The sequence below is a fragment of the Anoplophora glabripennis genome, unplaced genomic scaffold (genome assembly GCF_000390285.2).
Source record: "Anoplophora glabripennis isolate ALB-LARVAE unplaced genomic scaffold, Agla_2.0 scaffold368, whole genome shotgun sequence".
NCBI classification, from domain to species: domain Eukaryota; kingdom Metazoa; phylum Arthropoda; class Insecta; order Coleoptera; family Cerambycidae; genus Anoplophora; species Anoplophora glabripennis.
This window is the reverse complement of record NW_019416456.1, coordinates 75,155-99,364: the sequence shown is the minus strand read 5'-3', so window position 1 is coordinate 99,364 and position 24,210 is coordinate 75,155. Positions and strand designations below refer to the sequence as shown.

Here is a 24,210-nt window from a genome sequence, read left to right as displayed (position 1 = left end):
CATTATTAGGTGTTATAGACTTTATATTCCAATTGTATAGTAGGGAAGATTTGTTGTATAAAGACCAGTATCCGAATTTGTATATAACAATTGTATTAACAGAATTATTCGTTCTTATACTGAATATGTTTCCGTTTTTAACGTGTAAAACGCATCTTATAATGGTTAAGTGATCGTCACCTCTCGGTGCATAATCGGTTATGATCGTTGTTAAGTTATATTCATAGTCTTGTAATAATAATCATATGTCAGACCCGAGAGCGAAGTGCGCCGACTCAATAAGAAACCTGGCTATTCCAGCCGCTGATTTAGGGTTCGCCGCACGAGCTCATCCCTTCTAAGATTTCAGTAGCATGCTATGCATGAAGCAGAACGGTACTCAACTATCTTATACAGTCCACTTTTATTGTCCATACATGTTCAATCATTGTCAAAATAAACACACAAAACCACAACGTCTTTATTATCTTTACTCAAGAAGAGAAAATACAACAATCGTAAAATTTCCGACAGTCCGCTGTGCATCGACTTACACACGTCTAGTTTGATGAAAATGGACAGTATATGCACATGTTTTGTGGGATACATGATCATATCGCGTTGTGTGAAATGGAAAATTATTATGTAAGTATCTAACTGTTTTATGGCTTGTAATTGTTTTGTTTTTTCAAATGTAAATCTTGTCTAAATCTTAAAAATTATTATTTTGTAGGTCCTATTAGAAATCGCTGATGTTAAGTTTTACATAAGATGGAGGAACAGAAGGTTAACGGTGACAAAGAAGAGCATGGGTATAAAGTCAATCAACCAGAGGAAATAAAATTATATGGAAAGAAGCTCAACCTTTCTGGGGATGCTTCATTCTTAAGGTGGAAGAGTTATAGTGCAAATTCTCATGTAATACAAGAAAATACGGGTGCATCGTTGCTAAGAAAATAAACTGGACAGTTTTGGGAGCGATTTGTCATCATTTTTAATGCTTAAAAGTATGTTTTATGTATGTTTACATTAGAACCTTAGCTTGTAATTACAGTTATCCAATAAAATTTCTGAAAACTTAATGACATATGTTTTTAACTCATACAGAGTATACAACAGTTTAATACATTTATTATTATAAAACTTATAACCAGTACTAGATGTTCTAATAACGATATGGAACACTTTAATAACAGTTATTGCTATTATTTCGTAAAGGGTATAAAAAACGTTGTATACTAGTTATACAATAATTTAATAAAGAATAAGGTTTATAGTCACTATACAACTGTGCTAGCAATACGCGTTTTATATCCAATATTCACCTGTTTAACTGTCACATATAGTATACAATGGTCTTATAATGGTATATAGAATTCTAATAAAGAATAAAACGCATTTCTTTCAGTGTACAGTTCAAATTTCGCGTCAATCCATTCAATCCGAAAAAATTGGTAGCCAAAATGCTTCAGTAACTGGACTATAAAGCATCGAGTCTTTCTTTACTGTCATACATTTATGTGGAAAGTCATTGACCAAACGATCCTACATAGAAACTGGCACTGAGTGAAATGAATACTAAAAAAATTAAGAAAAATGGAAGACAGCTAACCAATTCAACGAATTAAATTATTCAATATTACGACACCGAGCCTCCTCACGACCGACAATACGACTCGCGTGAAAGACCAACGTATATGCCAAAAGTTAATTCCAGGGTAGTTTAATGAACGCACCGGGACTGAATTCTTTTTTTTATCGGCGATTCCCGGCAGTTTCCACAACTTTTTATTGCCGATTCATGAAGTTCGCAGGAACTCGTGTGCCGGAATGATAGAATTCACGGTCGTAAAAAAATTCTCGAACGTTTCCGATATAACAAATGCGGCCGGCGAATATCAGACGTGGCTACGCCTCATATGTGCCGGATAAAAATTCTTTATACACGCGACAAAAGTGATTAGTCAGGGTGATTTATTCCGAATAAACGTCCCATACGCCTTGGTTATACGGAGTGTTGTATTTCCCTTTCTTTTTGTGCAGTCACAATAGTCTTGAATAGTAAAAGTTACCACTGTTACTTTTGCATCAGTCTTATCTAATAAATTCGTACTTGTTACTGACCGCGATAAACGCTTATGTGGCATGAAGCAGGTACAGACCTAAATAATTGAAAACGCACACTTTATTCCTTAGCCCGGAAAGCATTTTAAGATAAATCGACCGTCCCTCAGACTTTAACGAAGTAAATCTGATTCAGTTTAAACGCGTTCTATCGCGGTCTCCTGGAGCAAGGCGATACAACGCATACACCTACGAGGCGATACACCTACGCAAACAAAAGCCTAGGGAATCCCGTTAGGACACATACGTTGTTTCCAGGGGCCCGTCGAACGTCGCTCGATAGAGACCGAAATGGCCAATAGCCCCAATATTAGATAGGAGCCCTTAACGTAATAAGCCGCCGTCGCCAGAAATACATTCGTAAAAGTGTTTTCGTGTCGCCCGACGCGAGATATTCCTTTTAAATATATAAAACGATTCTAGTACATGTCCAAATATAGCTCGTTTTTATTAGTTCAACGCCCAGATATTACGTTAAACTCCCAGTGTTTACTTAATTTTTTCTCGGGACAACTTCTAAGAACAGCAAATAAGAAAAGTTCCTCATGTGAAAACATTTCACGTCACATTTACTTTATTACAAAAGTATTGAGTTAATTCAAATAAATTCAATTTTTTTTAATCTAAAAACACCCCTATCAAATGTCATAGTTATTTGTTAAACAGATTACACCATGTGGAACACCAATCAAAAGAATATTTATCATGTGAGGTTCCGCAAGGAGCCATACTTAGGCCTCCGTTATTTAGCATTTATGCGTACAATTTGACAATTTCCTTAAAAAATTGTGAAAGTGTTTCTTTCACTCAACTCTATTATTAATTTCAACCTAAAAAAGCAGATTTAGCAAAACAAATCATAAATGATGATTTAAAGCACATAGTATCATTTTCTAATGAACATCAATTAAGTTTAATTAAGCGTATTCAAAATTTGAGGTAATAAAAATTTGCATTGTGTGGAAAGAAACAAAAAGTGTTATTTTAATTTTGGACATAGATATTTAAACCTGATGTAAGGTAATTAAAAAATGATATTATACAAATCGTCATTTATTGTCACATTCTTTTAAAATAAAATTTACACACTGACTAGTTTTAATCATTTTAATTATTGTGGTGCACTTTATTATTATTAGTTGTAATAAATTAGATGTTGATAAGATAGAAAATAGGATATTAGAAAATCTACTTATTTCATATAAATTAAAAGCTATTTTTTTAAAATTAGAAAAAAAATTTGATTATGAATTAACATTACATTTAAAATAGAGTAAAACTTTGTAGTTAAAAAGAAATTTAATATTTCGAGATATTCAACATACAGGGTGTATCATAATTAATAGAGCAAATAGAACTAGCTATAAGTACACGATACTAGACGCAAAAAAGTCATAGTAAACAAAGATCCGCAAACTCACCGTTTTCGAGATATAGTGTCAAAAAAAAACAATTTCTTTCAGTTTTTTGACGATATGTCAGGAACCATTTGAGATACAGAACACGTATTATCATTAACATTAGCTACTTTTGAGCGCCGATTCAATTTTTATTCATATGACAGTGGCGGCGGTTTTAGGATTGCGTGAGGTTCTTTCGCCCCTAATTTTTACGATTTTGGAAAAATTGGCATTTTAAAAGCCTATTATAAACTGCCAATGTTTTTTACACAAAAATATACCCATCATCAAAAGCTCCAAAGCGAAGCGTTTTCAGGATAAATGGCCTATTATGATGGAAAACATGAAAGAAAGTGGCAACATGATAAAAAAATTCAAAATTAAGCAAATAAATAACAAAAATCACAACGTCCGCAACACTTCAGGCATTTTCGACCTAGGGGCAAAAGAGCCTCACGCAATCCTAAAATCTCCGTCACTGTCGTTTGAATAAAAACTGAATTAGCGCTCAAATGTAGCTAATGTTAAAAAATAGAAAAAAAAATGTTTTTTGACACCCTATATCTCGAAAATTGTGCGTTTGCGAACCCATGTTTACTAATTGTAAGACTTTTTTGCTTCTAGTATCGTGTGCTTGCAGCTGTTTCAATTTGCGCTATTAATTGTGATACACCCTGTATATAAAATACACGCGACTCTTAAAAATTTTAATATACTTTTCTTTAAGTAGAAATTTAAATAATACTTTTTACGTTTAGCAAATAATTAACAGTCAAGACAATAAGTTAGTAATGATGAATTCTTCATATGATCAATCTGTGTAAGTACTTTAGTTTTTTTTTGCTTAATATAAAAATTGTCCATGTATTTGAATCAAATAATATATCTATGTATTATTCGCAAATTTAATGTCAATTTTTATGAGGAATATTATTTAAATCAACTGAACTTTGATCGTTTTTTTATTGTTTTTAGTTCCTTTTCGGTCTTTTTTATATGCAATGCTATTGTTCGAAATTTTTTAAGGCCAAAAAAATGTTTTATTATTAATTAAAAAGTTACCGCTTGAAGTTCATATTCTGTTACAAAAACTAAAGAGGGAGTTAATTTCGGACATCGCATAGAATTCAAGGAAAACGCCGCTTCAAATTAAACGTTTTTCTGTAAATAGCCCGTTAGCAACTTTCTCGATTCACCGAGCAATAAACGTTTTGTGTCCCAAAAGGGTACCGAGAGAAGAGGTAACAAGTTTTTTTCTCTCTTTGAAGAGTTAGACGAGCAACTCTATTTGCGGCAGATATTAAAAACTACCCCGTTGAAAAGTTAAAACTAGTCTCGACGATTGCAGGACATTTTTGAGTTTCTCGTGCCCAATTTTCAGTTTACAATATTTGATTTACATTATGTCTACCCTGCGTGATTTGCTTTTAGATACTGGCAGTGTAATTCCTCGCTCTCGCGACTAAGAATACAAAAAAATAAATTCTAAATAAAATTTTCATAAAATAATGTATAACCCGCAATTATTGCTACATTGGCATAAATAATTACCTTTCTCTGAACACATTTAAGTACTTCAGAGTTGGATTTTTAAAAAATATGCCACATTATTGATCTTTACGAAAATGTTAGTGTATACAGTGTATTCAACACGATTGAGCACTTTAATGAGATAATTTTTCCATGAACACCCCGTATATGCTACAAGATAGTCCCGCACAATCAAAGGCGTACATTAACCGAAGGAACGGCGTCAGCTGACGATTCCCGGTCTCGAAAACGAAGCCAATCCTAGGAATTCCCAATAACAACAACAACAAAAATACGTTCTCGGCAGACGATAATTGTGGAATGTTTACAATCATTCGAGAATAGAAATCCCAGAAAGAGGAACGGGGATTATTTCCTTTATTGCTCGACGGAAAAAAAAACTTACCAGCACAATCCGATCGATGTAGGGGGTGATGTGCCGTGTAATTCCGCAAAGTACATTAGACTCGAAGCCGGGTTGAAAGTCATTATTCAAATTTTGATCCCGTACGGGACGGCATGCCAGCAAATGACCTTCCCGCGCTATAGGAACTTCAAATTATTTACTCGTCTTTAAAGAATCCACAAGATAAAACATATCATTCCCATTCTCGAAAATCACCCACCTTTCGAGTTTTTTGTATCAAGAAGCCAGTAAACAGAAACATCGCTTCATCGCCCTCCGAAATAAACCCCTGCATCATGCAAAGGACCAAAATATGAACAACCTAAGCAGTACGAGATAGTCCGAGAGAAATTCACCAACCTTTCGAATTTTTTCGGACGAAAAGCCAGTAAGCAGGGGTACCCCGAGATTAGTCACGACGTACGCGTGCAGAGGACCAAAATGGATAGTTGAAATAACAGGGGATGGTGTAGAAGATAAATTCCAACACACTTTCGAATTTTCAAGCTCTCTCAGCTAAATAATTTGGGAACCGCTTCGATCCACTACAAGTAGCTTCCACGTCTGCAGATGACTGGGACGGCCCTAACGGGAACGGCGCGGGCGTTGAAATTTGCTCCTACCTTTCGACTCCAGCTGGCGCTGTTCCACGATAACGATTCGGCCAAGCTAGCGAGGGCTGCGTAGGAACGTCAGCTTTGGGTATCTGCAGTTTATTAACCAGGACACAAACTCATGGTAGGTACAAGCACCTAGGCTTATTATCAATTCAAGCTCGTCGTTTACGTCATGGTTATATACTATTATCATTATACTTTTTATATGTATTGTTTTGATTTTGGATTTTGATTTTTGGGCGCCCTTATGCTTTTTATATGTAGTTGTTATTTGATTATGAGACTCTCTCAGTGTGTTAGCTCGCGTTCTCCACTGAAAGAGAAGAAATTGGATAAGTACGTCACACAGAAGCGTGGGTTCCTATGTTTTGTTTTATTCTGATATATATTTTCATCTTAATTTGAATGTGTCGAGATTATATTCTAAATTCTTAAATAAAAGATGTATCTAAATTAACAAGATTTCAATATATTAACAGATTTGGCAGGTTATGGGTTTCGCCACAATGTACAATAATTGTTGTAATGCTTATACTAAATAATTGAACAATAAATTCCCCCCTAAATTTCTACTATAACAGCGCATAAATGTGTTTATACTGTCAGTAGTTCAAGTGAAATTTTACTGTAAAGATTTATATAGCGCTTTGACTATTAAATTTGCAAATTTGTTTACTACGTGTCGACATTTACAGTGAAATATTTCTTTCTGGTTTTTCAATGAGCATGTAACCACGCTGTATTGCGAAATCTGCTACACGTAGTCGCGCTGCTCCGATGTTCCCTCGTTGAACTGGTGTCTCGCAACGGAAATTGCCGAAGTATCCTTTATACTGCCACAGGAACTTTTCCAGGTGAAACGATACTGCACGATATTTTTAAAGATTCCACTTGTCACTTTTTTTTATTTATACAAATTAACAAGTTCACCTCGTATCAATTTGTTGTTGTTGTATCAATTGCTTGTGAAGAAACTGCTGAATGTATTTTCGGGCTAATGTCACTTTCACTAATTTAATATTCTGACTTTTGACTGTCAAATTTTGTCACAACATTCAATCACCAATCATGGTTGTGTGAGTACAAGAATTTTTACTGATTTGTTGACAATAATAATTGATAGCACTTGTTTTCTAGGAGCAAAACTGACGATGTTGCTGCTACAGGTAAACATGGGAGACTGGCTACCTCGAGCCCGGATATTGGTTTTATAAAATGTGAAAAACAATTGAAAATTACTATAGCAACGTACAATGAGCATTTTTGAAATTTTATTTCTATAAATACTGACTTCTGAATGGACTTGTGATGCAATGGACTTTCCATTTTCAGATTCCTTGCATTTTTCTGCCTCTCCTGACACTAATTACACATTTCTAGGTTAAGTTGAACGTTATGCCAAAATGTTACATATTTTTACAAAATTCACTTTAATTTTGATGCATAGACTAATTCTCAGCATGTATGTTCTTTTTATGCCTTTAGTAGTATCTATTAAACACATTTTACACAGTCTTGATTCGTTTTTTCAGATGTAAACGAAAGAAAGTTATTGAGTACTCCGCTCCGACAAGCATTTTACAGTCTACACAACAAATTGATCTTTGGTTGGAGTTTAAACACTTTTTATGGAATTATGAGGGTCTTTTACATTTTGCACATATGATTTTGCAGTCTTGATGCACTTTTATACTAACAATTTACAATATTTTAACGGAACAATAACTGTCAAGATTTATATGCTACAAAAAAGGTTTTCACCGATGTATAGGTATTATTCCACACATATATTCTGGCGCCAGGTACACAGGTTTTATTGCATGAATCGGAAATATATGTGAAATACCTTCATCTAACGTCAACGGCTTGTCAAAATTTCTCTATGATGATTAGATATACTCATGCCAGAACTTATAATTGACTTTTACATTGTAACATAGTTCTTTAATGTTCTTTGCAACATAATTGTACAACATGAGTGCATTTACATAGTTTATTGAATATGCAAATTCAAATTTAGTTATAACTTTGACAGTCGACGTTTTGTCGTGAAATTTCAATTATTTACAAATTATTTTACTTATTTTCTCTATATACATCCTTCATTTAAGTTCATTATAGTAGTACACATCCTGCTAGCGACTATTTTAAATATATCTAATATCAGACTTTGTATTAATTCGATACTTTTGTGTCTCGGTACCAATAAAAATATATTCAAAATGTATTTTTTAATGCAATCAATTGTTATTTATATCGCAAAGATCATACCAACCGTTATTATGGTACTAAAACATGCCGTACGGACCACAGACGGCAGCAAACGCGTCTTATTGAGCCAAATGACGTACAAGTACCGCGCGAAATTTTTAAATCCAATGCCGACCTACCTCATTTTGTGTGTTAAATACGCGAAAATATCCCATAATTAAATTGTTATAGTTGCCCACGTGAAAGCCAGCGATACGAATTAATAATAGATCAGATTTAGAATGATTGTATGCATATTCACTGAAAATTAGCATCCCGCGTAGGCGGCCGTAGCTTTGCAGACGCAAAGTTTTAGCAACGCTGTAACCGAAACCACTGATGGCATTAAATTTAAACAACCCACCCACCAGGGGCCGGTTCTTTGACATGCAAATGACGTACAGCTAGCCTCAATCAGCGTAAAGTGGGCCCTGATTTTACCACATACAATACAAAGCCTTACGTCTGACGCCTTATCCCTAGTGACGTCAGCGTTAGTTGTATAGTCAGTAAAACGGTAGAGTCCGCAAAAGCCAGTAAGGCTTGGAAATCCAGAATCTTTTTTACCAATAAAGTGCCATTTCTGAATTAAATACCACAAAATGCCATTAAGATACATTTTTCAGAATGAAAAACTTGAGGATTTAAGGCCTAGGTCCACTTTGATGTTTAGCTGGATTTTAGATTTTACTCAAATTAATTTAAATTAAATAATTTTTTTTCTTCCCAAGTCCATAGAATTTTGTTTGAGAATAGCCAATACAAGGAAATAGCGAAAAAAATGACAAATTTATAGAAAAATAATGTATTAACTATACTTGAGAATAAAAGCAAATACCTCAAACCACCCTTTACGAGACACCAAATACGTGAAAACCACTAAAAAAAATTAAACAAAATACCTCAAAATAATCTTGGAATGCATAATAATAATTTGGAGACATCACCATACATCAAAAAAGCTTGAAAATCAATCAATATTCCTCTAATAGGGTTTAATGTCCAAAATTCTAAAATACTTAATTCAAAAAGGCCCAAAACTTCTATAAAATATGTCAAAGTACATCGAAATCGCTTCAGAAAGCGATGAAGTGAATGAAAACAGCTTTAGAACACAAGATACGAGGGGGGCCTAAAATTAATCGGACAAAATTCGCTACGCGCGCCACACTTGTAGTTCGGACTTCTACCGCTAGATGGGTGTTACGTAACGCTTCCTGAGTCAGTCAGCCAAGTGGTGTCGCTGGAGACGGTTGTAGCGAGCTCCTGGGACACTTTTCGTACGACGACTATTTCATCTCTTCGATTTTTTAAATAATCGAAAACAGCGTGCGGAATTGAAATTTTGCTCTCTGCTCAGTAGAAGTGCATCGAACGCGGTTGATATGTTGTCTACAGCTTATAAAGAACAAGCCTTGGAAAGAACTGGAGCGTGTGAGTGGTATTCTCGATTTAAACGAGGCATTGCTTGTGTACAAAGATGGAAGGCGTACTATTTATGTAGGTACTTGCTGGTATTTCGTTTAGCTCAGCGGGACCCGTTTTGGCCGAAGAAAATATCAAAAAACCGCATGACACCGCTTGCTCACCCACCCTACTCGCCTGATCTGACACCTTGTGATTTTTTATTTGTTCCCCCGGATAAAAAGGGAGCTGAAAGAGAAACGTTTTTCAGATATTCCGGAGGTATTTCGCGCAGTGGAAAAAACGTTTGAATCAATATAGTAGTATTAATTGAGGGTACTTCGAAGGTAACTAACGTTTGTAAACCGAAAAAATAAATTATGTATTTTTTAAAAAAGGTGACCAGTTATTTTTCCTCCTCGTACACCAAACCAGCTTTAAACTGCATAAAAGCTCTTCAAATCCACTGTGAAATATTGTAAAGTATATTCGAGTATGTGGTAACGACCTTGAACTGTTACAAACCATTTTTCCGTCTTTGTTAAGACACTTCAAACAAAAACTAGGCAGAAATTATTCCGTTGCAAAGAAATCTAACCGGCTATAATGAAAGATTGTTGCTTTAAAAACAATACGGCTTGTTGTTCAATCAACCAGTGGAAATGCTTTTGCTAGAGTTAGGTCTCCGTCCGGTCGGAAACGCCTTTATATTTTTCTAGTAAAAACAACGCATTTTTCTGTTCTATTCGAGAGGCAGACAATGAAAAAAAAACTCACCTGAACAGAAGGAATCCCAGGGCGGTGACTGCTGCCCTCCTAACATCATCGTTAACATCGGAGACCTAAAAAGAAAAGACAATAAGAAAAAAAAAAACGTCCCGGGGAATACGCGCCCCATGGCCTTTGTGTTAGCAAAAACTACATCGAATATGTCCGCATACGCACGCCAGACTCCCCGGGGACAAAATCTTTGACGTCCAATATTGCACGCTGCATGAATTTAAGGTTTCGTTCACATTTTTATATGTTTTTGAGGTGCTTGAATCCTAAAACGTTGTCAGTTTGCTCTTGTTCAAGGTTATTTGAAGGTCAACTTTTGTTATTTGACGGTAATATAATTTCTGATTCCGAAATCTTGAAGAGCGAGAAATTTTACGTTCGGAAGCGTGGTTGAGTTATTTTTTTAATTACCAATGTCGTTTGAAAGTCAAACCCCCTCTCGAACTTTCCCAATGACTCAAACGACTTTTGTAGAGGTTATTTCGCCGATATCCCGCTATACCGACGAGATACCAACTTGAGAAGTTCGAGAGGAGGGTTTGTCCTGACCTGACCTTGAAAATTAAAAAATAACGCAAGAAAAGCGAGAGTTGACTTCCAAATAACCTAAATAACCTTGAACAATACCTTAAAATATATATAAATCACGCATCGTCCGCAAAATTACTCGCTCTCTAAAAATCCGGGAACAAAAACTGTATTACCATGAAAAAAAAAGGGGTTGATCAAATGACCTTGAACAAGAACTAATCCCGTCAAAAGGACACCGGATTTGGATCCAGCAACTCCAAAAACGTATGGGTATGGTGGTCTAGTCTACTACAAATTATTTTTTTGCCATGGGGGTACGTAACTGATGTATCGTTTTTACTATAATTAATGACAGAGTGCAAAGAAATTTTACACTACTGAATTGTGGCGAGCTCGATTTAAAAGTATTATATGCAAGCGCATTCATACAGAAGTATGTAGAGTCATCTGTAGAATGAGATCTCGATGTACTACAACGAATGGGCTCACTTAACAAGTTTTTCTTTTAATTCTAAGTATACATCATAGTTCATGTGCAAAAAATCGAATTTTTTTAAACAATTTCTCCCTCAAAATAATAATTATTGAAAACGAGGCGCAGGAAAACGCACGGAAGGCACGTTGTGACGTCATGCCACTCGTTAGCGGCTATACCAAGTACTTGAGGTGTGTCGCACATACATATGACTGATTTATCTAGGTATGGAAGCAGAGAAAAACAAACATCCAACGATCAGACATAATTAAAAAAGGAACTACACATTTTAAGGACGAAAAAAGATTAATTGAAAAACCACGTCAATTTTTTGACACGTGCGACATACAAAGATGTATTTTTTTTAATGTTGTACTTGTGTGCTATTTTTAGAGATTTTTTGGTTAAGCAAAACTATTTTCATGAAATAACCCTTGATTGATCCTTTTGACGCAACGATGTATTACATTAATGTTCCAAATTATTTCACAGGTGACAAAAAATAGTTATAATGCCATTAATTTGAGCCACGTATTCATAAGGCCTAATAAAGACAGATCAAAAAAAAAATTACTGGTCCTTTTAAAAAAATAAGCAAATTACCCCTAAACTCCCGTTAATTCAGCGTTGCACTTCGCAACACATTTTGTGACAGGAAAGACGCTGGCAGACTACAGAGCCTTCTAACGTTGAAGCGAAACAGCTGATTTTCTCAGTCGTGTTGAATTTTGCAATTGATTTTAAAATCAGAGTCCAGGGGTTTTTAACTTAATTAACAAAGTGCTATGGACGAATGAGTGTTTTTTTTAGCCGTACTGACATTTTAAATAGGTAAGTGCCGTATTACTCTCTAAAAAGCAATAAGTCACTAGGTATACGTACTACAAACTGATTAATTAATAGAACATAATACTAAGACCTCATATTCGATTACAAAACATAGTGAAAACGTTAACAATATTAAAAATACTAAATTGTAATACCCTAAAATTCGAAAACAATTATCATCGTTATACATTTGTTTTTATTAACAAATAAATAATACTTGCTAATATTTAAAATGTAAAAAAATACCTTATTCATTCATGTGTCTCGCTAAAAAGCTTTGATTATTCGATGTAGTTCCCTAAGGATTAAACAGGCAATAACAACTAGGTTAATAACCGGATATTACGGTAGGTCAAGATTTACATTTGATAAACCTTTACGGGTTAGCAGCCAAGAACATCGAAAAAGGTGTTTAAATAATGATTTGAAAATATCCCTTTTCGGCGTAAATATGCATTTTAAAATAACGAGCGTTCAAATAAAAACGTGGTCAAGTTGGTTCTGAAAATTTGGACGTAGGGCGTAGCGTATAGCAAATGAACTTAAACGTCATCTGTCAAAGCGCTATATCGCCGCTTTGACAGCTGCTATACAGCTCGTTGAGAAATGAGGTTAAGTTGGTCGCTATAAGCTACGCCCTACGTCCAATGTGTCAGAGCCAACTACGACCACGTTTTTATTTGAACGTTATTTAAATCGCGTATTGGTATCCTACTCATTTTTCCTATCTTCCCTTAATATTAAGAACACTATGACTGATTCGCCCTTTATAGTCCAGTCACTGAAAATAAAGTAAAAGCTCCCAATTTTTTCGGATAGCGTGGATTTTCCTGAAAATTTGCAGCAATACAAGCTCATCTGACCCCCCACTTCAAAAGTTGTATTGTCTAGATGTGTGCTTTTTTCTGTTTGGGGGTGAAAACTACCCTTGTATGAAAAAAATGCTAAAATCGCAGATTTACGTATTTTAAGACTGGACTACTATAAGGATAAAAATACAGACCTAATTAAAAAAAAACCTGACTATAGAAATTAATATCGTATTTTTTTTTCAAGTTCAATGCCTGGAAAACGCTCTGTGAACTGTCGATGCACACCCACAGGCCCGACCTAGCGACATCCAATCCAGAAAATATTGCGAACGGCCAGATCTATCGCCCGTCTGAACGTCACATTACATTTCTCTTAAGGAGTTCGGGTTTTCTTTCGCTCGCTCTTCATTTGATATATATGCGAACAAAGTTCTCCCGCTCCCCCCAACCCCTTTCATCCTACCCTTTTCATTTCATCAATGAGATTTATCCGTTCTCGCGAAAAGAATCTATTCAGACATTTATCACCCACACTTCACATTCGGGATGTATATGCATATATGAGAACGACTCCTGCGCGAGAGTCGAGGCCCCCCGGCTTGGCGCCCATCGTGGGGATCAGCTAAAGTGATGACGATTGATGCTAAAAACGATTTTTTTAAAATCCTTCGAACTTTTTTATGAATGTTGACTTTTTATACGAGACGCGACGTCTGAGTTATACGGCACAATTATTTATTTAGGATGTTTATCCGATCGAGCATTGTGCGCGTCTTATTTCGTCCCCTATTAAAAAGTAAGCAGCTCCAGGTCTTCTCCCGTCCAATTTATAACGAGACGGCGTGAACAAGCAGAAAGTAAACACGTCTCGCCCCTGACAATGCACTTACGAAGACAAAAAAAGCACGCCGGCCATCTTGATTAATAACGATTTTTATCGCAGACATGTTAACTTTTTATAAAATCTTTCAGTAGTTCTCAAAATAATTTATAATATAGATTTTCTTGGAAGTATTCGAAATATCCCACTCCTGATCCCCGCGACAACTCGAGCAAGTTTTCGCGGGTACGATGTTAAATATTAATCGCTCGCAAACTAAAAAGCCTCCCGGAAGCAACTTTAAAATCCCTCCCGGAAAACAAACAATTCCCAGCCGAGCGTAAACTTTATTCGGTCGGAACTCGGCCGATAAAGTGGGGTGAAACCGCGTCTCTTCCTCTTGGAAGAAGGAAAGGTGCGTAAATTAACGGTTATTGAAAAGTTACTCCGATCTAGTGGGTGTAAAAAAAAAAAACAGATGACTTACGGCCACGTGCAGCAGCTTCCTGATGGCCTGGTTGTGTCCGGTGCCGCAGTAGGCCATGGCGAGTGTGTACATTCCGGATCTGCGGAGGATGGGGTCCTTGTCGGAGGTCAGTTGCTGGATGAGGGGGTCGGCCTCTTCTAAACGACCGTACATGGTGAAGGCGATGCCTACGGCGAGGCCGCGCAGGATTTTTTCGTGCTGGCTCTCTTGGGCATACTGGAAAGGAGAAAAGTCACATTTTAAAATGAGACGCATGTACAAGAACAAGAAAATGAGGCAAAATGTTTCGGTGGGCGTGTTCTAATTAGTTTAAAAGTTTACTGTGTGGTTTAAGACGTCAACACTGTATCCTGGAATTGTATGAAGTAACAAATCAACCATTCCCTGGCGTCAGATTGATTTAAGGTTTGAAATCAGAAAGTAAACCGAAATAAAAAAATACTGCAATACTATTACTCGTAAGAGAGTTTTTCGTACTTCTTCAATTTTTCCTAACCCAAAAAAACTTAAATTCGTCCATAACATATTTAGTTTAATAAGCATTAAAAAAACAGTAATAGTAGACAGATAGATAGTAGACAGTAGACAGTACGAACAATTCAAACAACAATTTTTACTCCTTCTTAATGTGAAATAATCATGTTTGTGTATTTCATGCATGAAAAATGTAATGTGCTGTTCATTTCGCATAGTGTTCCGATAATTTCTGCTTGTGCGTGCGCGTGTGGAAGGTGCTTTTGTTACAAGCGCCTATCTTTGCTTATAGCGTACAAGAAAAGAGACGACTTAAGCTGCATGGTTTGACTTCTTGTCGTTGCCATGGCGATTTCTAGAAAAGCAGAATTACTGAATACATTCTTTAGTATAAATAACATAATAACAAGTGCCTACCGGCCTCTTTGATATTTGAATAAATCAAGGCGGGTGTAAATTTGTAATACTAATTCAGTTTTTATCAAAAGCGACGTATCTATTTGTCGTTCTGTGTTTAACAATTTTTTGAACCTCTAAAATGATACGTCCATGGAATCGCATCGCTGAGAAATGAGCCACTGCTAACTATTTTGGGACTGAGGTGTAATAACCTCTTAAATTCCACATTACCCTAAACAAACCATTAAAAAACTTCACACAGAAATAATTCTGACTAATCCTAGAAAATAACAACGAGAACTGACAGCCTGCACTGGTGGCAATTTCGGTACATGGAAGCCAACAAGAGCACGACATGCTCCCGACGTTATCCTAAACCGAGAAAGTTACCCCCCAACGGGTAGACTGAGATGTACGGAACATCCATCACCGGACTAGTTAGCAACTACAAACTATATTTGCAGCCGAGACGGATTAGAACTTGCAGCCTCGAAACCTCACGATTGCGGAATTTGCGCTATGTCAGGTGGAACCTAGTTTTACACGTGTGCCATTAACATGTACATTGTTAATTTCTACACTCACTACTCACTCACAGAGTATAATTTCTATTTTACGGTCTAAATAAAAAAATCACAGGGATTTAAGTCAGGTGAATGTGGTGGCCAGTGAATTGAAGCATCGTGTTCCCTACCTATCAATCTGCCTGGGTACTGATAATTTAACTGTTCTCTTACATTGCGACTGAAGACTATTAACTGGTAGATCGTTAAACAATCCCGGCAGAATATTTGCAGAAAATCTAAATAACTGTTGCCGTCGACACGATTTGGTAATCTAATAGGAGGACCAAGTAGAAATTTATTGATAAAATTGCTTATTTATTGCTTATTTAGATCGCAGGAAGCTGTGGCAGCTCAATGTACATGGAATATTGAGACACCCTGTATATATTGATTTTCTGTCCGAGTTTGTTTGCAAATTCCCCACGGTTCAGTTTTCTAGCCTCCATTTTTTTTTACTTTTACAATATTCAAATCGTGTTCGCTTTTCACCGCTAACTTGTCGTAATTAATAAACTACGACGGCGCGACCCCAGAACTCCCAGGAGAGCATAAATTTCAAAGTATTAATTAAGACGCGACTTGGACAGTCTCATCGATCTCCCCATCAGCTCATCAGAAATACGAACGCCTTGGCAACTTTTTCCAACCCCATCAAGGATGCACTGACTAACATTTTTAAGATTATTACGCCAAGTTCATTCGGGCTTGTCGAACATCGGAGATCGCCAAAGGAAAAATACGATAAATATTTTATACTTTATTTCAAAGTAATGGAAGAATGGAGAAAGAGAACACAACTGTTTATCTTTATCGGCAAAAAAACAGCTTCACATAATCACTAGGGCTCAGAGAGAGCCGCAATTCAATGGCATGTCAAGCGAGACATGCGTGAGCTGCTTCTTCAGAATGCTTTTCACGTTCACGTCACGTCAGTATACTGTTGCCTTTGTTATCGCGTATCCGTCGGTGTTTATAGTGGAAGGTTTTTTGTGTGTTCCGAAAAGCAAGTGAACGCTTCCAGAACGAAGAAAGATATAAGGAATTTTCGAAACGCTTGCATCAGTCAAAATTTTTATAAAATGTCGATTATCTCGAAAACGGTTAGATTTAGATACAAAGAAGCTTTAACAAACACCCCCGAGGACCCCAACGTCTAAATTTTCAAAATTGACATCGAAGTAGGTAGTCTCTGAAATATTCCAATGGAGGTCACCGTAACTAGAATGAACTTCGGTCGCAGTGATTTTACAACAGCTAATAAAAAGACCTTTCGTGGAATCGAAAGAGCAAAAAACAACGCGAAAAGCGCAGTCCATTATTACGGAGGATCCACTTATCCAATTTATTCAAGAAAACTTCGCTTAAAACTACAACTTGAAAGTTTTAACTGCTTTTATTTAGCTGGAACGAACGGGGGCATTTTCCGAAGAATGTTTTATAGTACCCCGACGGCATTTCCAACCTTTTAACAGTTTTATAAAGCAGTCACAGTTCCGACTTTTAACCTTTCCGCTGGCGATTGGCCTTTAGTAGAGGTAAAATGGGATTATACTCAGTTTTTTGCCTAGCATATGTGAAAATGAATAATATAGACCCTAAAAATATGAGTAAGTAATATTGGGCAACAAGTGTAAAATAACAATAAGTTATGAACAACTGTAATTCTATAAATAAGTTAACATGCATGGTAACTCAGACAGTGACGAAGAATTTAAGAATACTCCACCGGACTTGCAAGAGAAAACTAGCAATTAGTCCAGTCATTCTGTACATTTGGAACAGAAAGTGAACCGGGAAAGCCAAGTTTTTTATATGTTGTGGGGGGTGCTTAGAAAAGCTTAACTTGAGATTTGAGACCAAGATTTCCCATGTGCATTTTCAATATACTAAAATACTGTTATAAAAGAAGCATTAGAAATATAATCTACCTCATTGCAGATTTAGGGCTTCGCAGAGCGGACCGGCACGGTACGGTCAATATTAGAATAATTAGAGTGTCATATGCAGAGCGGACTACATGTAACTACCCCTTCCGCGCAACCCGACATCAATTTCGCTTTATTGCGACCCGACGGCGGTAATCGAAAAATAATAAGCCCGTTCCAGATTTGACAGGTGCATTGTACTCGTAGATGCAACGAATCGATACCCCAGAAGATGAAACACGTAACCGTACGGCGGCGTTAAATGTTTTTACACGGTATGAATTTAGAATAATGAGGAGTCCGATTAAATTTCAACGATAAGACGAAGATCTACATTTTTCGATCCGAGTTTCGGTAGATTTTTCGCAAATTTCCAATTACTTTGCAATACGCGCACAATTTGCGCAGGAAAGTACAATTCTTAGAGAAAATTTTAAACCCAAGATGGGTCGTAAGTGCATTACTGTATGATTTATTGAAACTTGAAATAATTTCTTTTTTTCCAAAAACACAATTTTTGCAAAAACTATCAACCATTTTGCAATTTTACAAAAATGTCCTTATTCTATACTTGTCAAGGACTACATATTCTGAAAGTTTCATAAAAATTTTTTTTTCGTTTTAAAGACATCGAATTTATAAAAACTGCGATTTTTAGCCGTTTTTTTGCAATAACTAATACATTTGTTTATCAATTGACATTGGATTAGGCTCAAAATTTTTGTTATAAAAAGTTCTACAACTTCTGTCTAAAACATTTTTTTCTAAAATGTTTAGGTTTTTTTTAATGAAAAAAACTTTTTTTTTCGAACTTTGGACGCTATTTTGAAAATGAAGCCCTAACATTCGACTGAAGAAAGTAGTTCATTCAATTCTACGGAATTTTTCGAAAATTTTAAGTGTCTGTTTACTGAACTAAATTTTGGAACGTAAAAATCTAATTTAATTTGACTTTGATTTGGATTTGATAAGATATTTTCAAAAAATATTTACAATTTGTTTGAATACCTTTACAATAAAGGAAAAATATTAGTTTAACTGAACAGGTGGTATAATTTTGACGACCTCTTTGTTTTAATTATGGAATTATTCCTTTCGCTAAGATAAACTTTTGTTTGAAAATTCACTCTTTAGAAAAGATGAAAGAGAGAATAAGTTTCTCCACCAAAATTTTAAACACCCTGTAGCGAATGTCTCAAAATTTGAGTTTAATATAAATACAAGATATTGTTGTTTTTATAAAAACATATAAAACAAGTACGGCGCCATCTACCGCTACTGATTGCTGCTACAGTCGGCTACCATGAAGAATTGTATCATTCTTAGGTTATTTACGTGACAAATCCGCTTGAAATTGTAATTGAATGAACTAGGTGGCACCATATGTCAGTTTCACATTTTCACCGTTTCTATATTTCTGTACGTAGGTTAAGCGACATCTATGGTGATTGCCGTTACAGCACAATCCCACGATTACAGATACCGACAAGATACTAGTTCAAGTTAATAGCACGAGGTGTCTCTTTTTTAAGTAAGAATAGTGTTATCGGCGAAATATAACACAAGGTGGCCAAACTACGAAAAAAAATTTAAGGGGTATTCTATTCTGAAAAATAATGGCACAACATAATATTATAACATAACCTCAAAATTATTTTGTTTTTGTTGGCAATTTTTTAAAATTTAGTACACATACTACATCTGGCCAACGAAAAATCATCAAATTTTAAAGCCCTAATTAATCAGAATATTGATCACACAATATTTTGTATTTAAAAATAAAACATACTGAAGATCGGCAAAAAATATTAAGAAAAAGTCATCTTCCAAGCTAATAATATTCACCTTTTCCAACTCGGAACAACAAAATCATTTCGAAATATTTTTTTTTGATACTTAATAGTAAGTTGTTATTTATTATATATCGCAAATAAAAAAGTTATGATCAATTTTCTAATCCATAAGAGTCATTTAAGCATAACAAAGTCAAAACAATACTTATCTAAAAGTAGTATTGGCTAAATATTAATTAAAAAAATATTTACTTTCAGGTTATATAACTCTGTTAATAATCAAATATTAAAAAATGGCCATAGGAACTTCTACCATCATATTTATTAATACAGTCTGAATTATCCTTTAAATTTGTCTGTGATTTCCGGACACCCTACAGATCGAACACAGACGGACAGTTAGAAAAACAAAAGTTCATTTAATTTGACATGTTTGATATAAACTACATTAAATTCTGTGAATCATAAACTGAAATTATTCATTTTTGCTAAAACAGTTACTCAAATCATCAACACTGAAATTTTCACTAAATCAACCACAGAACAAAAAAAAGGAAAAACAACAAAAGTGCCACCTATTATTTGCAAAATGAAACATGATATTTGTATGTCATTTGTTTTATGACAAATTTTCAATTTCTATTACAACTAGAGTTGTTGCTTTTTTGAAGAAATCGAGGTCTAAAAAAAAAGGACGTAATCAGGAAATATCAACTTCGTGAACAGACCAGGAGGAAATAAAAAACAGAAACGGAATCAGGAAATGTGGAAATCACGATTTTTCCAGAAAACCCGGAGAAATAACATGTTAACCCGGAGCCCGAAGGTGTACCATCAAACCCCTAAGACTCTGGGGTCAAACCCGGAGATCTGGCAACACTAGTTACAACTGTAAATTTCTATTTCTACTACGACTGTTATTAAGTTGTCCACACTGTTATTTCTACTGAACCACCCACAGAACAAAAAGAAAGAAAAATTAAACTGTCACCTGTTTTTTTTTTGTTCCCGTGGAACAAAAAGAAATGAGAAAAATCAAACTGTCACTGTTTTCGAACAAAAATGTGACACCTGTGTAAAATTTAATTCCTCAAACAAAGCTTATTCTATTAAACTACCCATGGAACAAAAAATAAAGGACAATAAAACCCTCACTTATTTTTTGACAAACAAAATATGACATTTGTGGTCAATTTGTTCTACATCAAATTTTTATCTACAACTCAAAACTTTCAACTTCTGCTGCTAGTGTTATTCAGTTGTCTTACAATGGTATTTCCACTGGACCATCCACAGAACAAAAAGAAAGAAAAAAGTAAACTACTGTTATTGTTTGTATAACGAAAAATAACACAATAAATCAAAACTTATTTATGCTACAATTGTTATTCAACCATTAACATTAGTATATACATGCTAAATCACCCACAGAACAAAAAAAGAAGAAAATTCAATGTATCCTATTATTTGTAAAATGAAACAAGCTACATCAAATTTTCCAAATTATTTATATAAAGCAAAACTTTCATGTTCTGCTAAAACTTCTAACTACCACAGACTACTAACTACAACTAAACCAACCACAGAACAAAACGAAAAATAGTCACTTATTATCGCATTTATGCGATTTGTTGCAAACTATTTTTAAATCAAGATTTTCAATATCTTCAAAAACTGTGACTCAATCATCAATATCGACATTTTCATTAAACCACCCACAGAACAAAAAGAAAGAAAACAAACAAAAGCGCCACCTAATTATCGAGAAACGAAACATGACATATAAAAAAATAATAAACCGGAAAACTGATTAATGTGTTCACTTACCGCCACCATATCCTCGATAGCCGAAGCATTTTTGGAGCCCAGCATGACCATACCCATGGCAATACCGGCGGCTTCGCCGGTATTGGCGTCATCTTGATACAGATTGAACTTGAGCTGCTCGTAGACGTCCTGCCTGTGAGTACCCATGGCGGAGAGGCCGAGACCCAAACACCCGCCGTGCCTGACCATCTGCAACAAGAATTAAATGACGATTTCCTCTTTCCAAAACGATTCTAACGGCTTACCTCGTTTTGTGCGTCCTTCAACTGTCCCAACAGGTAATCTATGATGTTGGCCCCGTGATTGGCATGGATCAGACCCAAAGCGTAAAGACCGCCGCCTTCAGAGTACCCGGAACTCGGCCCCACTTCCTTCGGAAGGTAGCTCTGCATCAACGTCAGGGCTTCCTGTTCGTGCCCGCGGTGGATAACGCCCAAGGAAGCCGTGGCGGTGAGTTTCGCCCAATTCGTCGCCCTGGCCAACCACTCCAAGTTATCTCTAAAACGGAACGGGGGCAATTAGTAGAAAACAAATTTTTTTGAACGTATTACCTTAAAAATTGATCGCTGGTCGTTCCGCTGTGCATAAAAGCGTTGGCGATAACCGTCGCCGTGTGGCAAATACTGACTCGGACAGTCTCTTTGGTCTGTTTCAAAATTAGCAAGTCGGCGTGGTTCGATCTTATGAGGAACTGCAAGTGGAGCTCGATGGAAACCTCCCCCGAGAGGATGGTGTGAAGTTTTTCGATTCGAGCTTGATGCTCCCTGTCAGTTTCACTCTAAAAAAAAATACACGTTCACGAAATATAACGACGTCAATTTTCTTCTAAATTTCACTTACCAAGCTCTCTAGAGACTTCTCCTCCTTTACTTCAGGCTTAGAAGTTTCAGCTACTGCCTCCCCAGCCTCAGCCACAGCGGCCTGACTCTCCGTTATCTTCGGCTTGATCTTCTCCTCTAGTAGAGCAGGAATAGGAGCGGTGGCCCTAAGCGCGGCTAGGACCCGCTCCAAAAACTGTTGCGTAGCCGACTCGTACAAGTCAAAAGCGATCTGGTACGACATCAGTTCGCTTTCTTCCTTGCCCAGAACGAGCTTATCCAAAACTTCAGCCACGGAAAGGGGATCTTCCAGGAAGATGAGACACTGACACATGTTGATGTAGTCGGGGGTGTTCAAACCGCGATATAAACCGACAAGAGAGCGCAGCACCGTGTTGCGGAAAGCTCTGTTTTGGATGAGACTCATCGCAACCTAAACCGTGAAGAATATATTCTCAAAATAGCACGAAACATTTAAAAAGTGTGATGAATAGTGAAAATTTTAAAATGTGAATTTTTTTCTATTAAAACAACTGAAAAAATGTGCCCTCCATGCATTCACAAAACAGTACAAAACATTTAAAATGTGACGACTCGAGAAAATTTTAAAAAGTGAGGTTATGTATTAAAACAATTGAAAAATATGCCTACTAAACAAACTGTTATAATGCAAAATTCCAAGGTGAATTTAATATATGAGGTTGTCTCATACAATAATAAACTGAAATTTGAATATAGAAAAACTTGAACAGTTTCAAAGCCCTGAAATGTATGACAAACATTCCTAATTTACATAAAAAATGTATCTATCACTTACTTGAAATGCATATGACAGCATGCTGATAATGTCATCAGACTGCGTAATAGAGGATTCGAAAATATCCATCCGTCTCGTTTCCAAAGCAAGCCCCATGGCCTGACGGTACTGGCCGTCATCGAGGCAGCGTTGGAACATCCTGTTGACGATAGCTTCAAGCCTCGAATCGATAGATTTTGCCTCTGGTAAACCTTCCGCTAGTGCAATACGTTGCTGGGTGTAGTAATCGATGCATTTAGCTGTAAAATAATCACGCAGTAGCGCCAGAGTACAAATATATGTGTGTGACATACCCAAGGTGGTTTCCACGTATTCGCTGCGAGCATTGACGTCAAAAAGGTCGCCAGCACCAAGAGCGTAAGTCAGGGAGTCTTCAAATGAGCCTAAGTGATAGTAGACCTTACTGGCAACCAAGGCTGCCAACTGGTGTTGTTGGAAAACTTTATCTTCATGCAGAATTTCACTGAAATACATGCATAACTCAAAAATAAGGTTGAAACGATATGGTAAAGGAATCTTACATTTTCTCGATAGCTTCAGAAATCTCAGGCCAAAACTCATCGACAATGGAGTCAAGTTTTCTTAAAGCAAATACTTTAAGTTCTGGTCTGGGCTCCTCCAAAAGGGAAATTATTCCCGCTGAAATTGGTTTTTGTTAGACAACAGGTCAAAGTGAGGTTAAGAGAAATTATTTACTTATTTTTGAAAGAAATAAAAATATCGCACTACAATGAAAGAAAAGCGATACATATTTTTTAGTTAAATGTATATATCATTAACATTTTGAGTTAGTTTTCTCAAGTTTAAATGCAATTTTGAAAGTGTCATGTAGATGACTTGCAAAACGCATGTGCAAAATAAGTGGAAATTCAAAATTTATCCTGTTTTTTAGCACATAACTAATAATGTGAATAATTCACTTACCAGCAGACGTAATATTCATGTTAATAACCACGTTTTAACACTTTTTAATACCGAATAATCGCGTCACAAACACAAAACACTTTTCTTTATGATGAATACGAACAGTAATAAATTTTGACATTCAATTCTAAACCAAAATTGACTCCTGCGCAGCGCAAATTTTAACAATTCAGGGTTGCCAATGTAAACAAAAAAATATTTTTCAAAAATAGTATTATTATTCG

At 35.9% G+C, this 24,210-nt stretch overlaps 1 protein-coding gene across 1 annotated transcript in view; it reads right to left on the bottom strand.

Moving 5' to 3' along the window:
- The window catches only part of LOC108908461 (26S proteasome non-ATPase regulatory subunit 1), a 200,930-nt gene extending 176,824 nt beyond the window's left edge, over positions 1 to 24,106 (bottom strand). The window contains exons 1-10 of the mRNA XM_018712501.1: positions 23,987 to 24,106; positions 23,584 to 23,701; positions 23,356 to 23,525; positions 23,063 to 23,301; positions 22,268 to 22,678; positions 21,979 to 22,205; positions 21,673 to 21,925; positions 21,428 to 21,616; positions 14,444 to 14,659; positions 10,488 to 10,552 (exon numbers count right to left, since the gene is read on the bottom strand). Coding sequence (XP_018568017.1) covers positions 10,488 to 10,552; positions 14,444 to 14,659; positions 21,428 to 21,616; positions 21,673 to 21,925; positions 21,979 to 22,205; positions 22,268 to 22,678; positions 23,063 to 23,301; positions 23,356 to 23,525; positions 23,584 to 23,701; positions 23,987 to 24,005 — 1,907 coding nt within the window. The 5' untranslated portion in view covers positions 24,006 to 24,106. The remainder of the gene's footprint in view (positions 1 to 10,487; positions 10,553 to 14,443; positions 14,660 to 21,427; positions 21,617 to 21,672; positions 21,926 to 21,978; positions 22,206 to 22,267; positions 22,679 to 23,062; positions 23,302 to 23,355; positions 23,526 to 23,583; positions 23,702 to 23,986) is intronic.
- Positions 24,107 to 24,210: the final 104 nt, after the last annotated feature.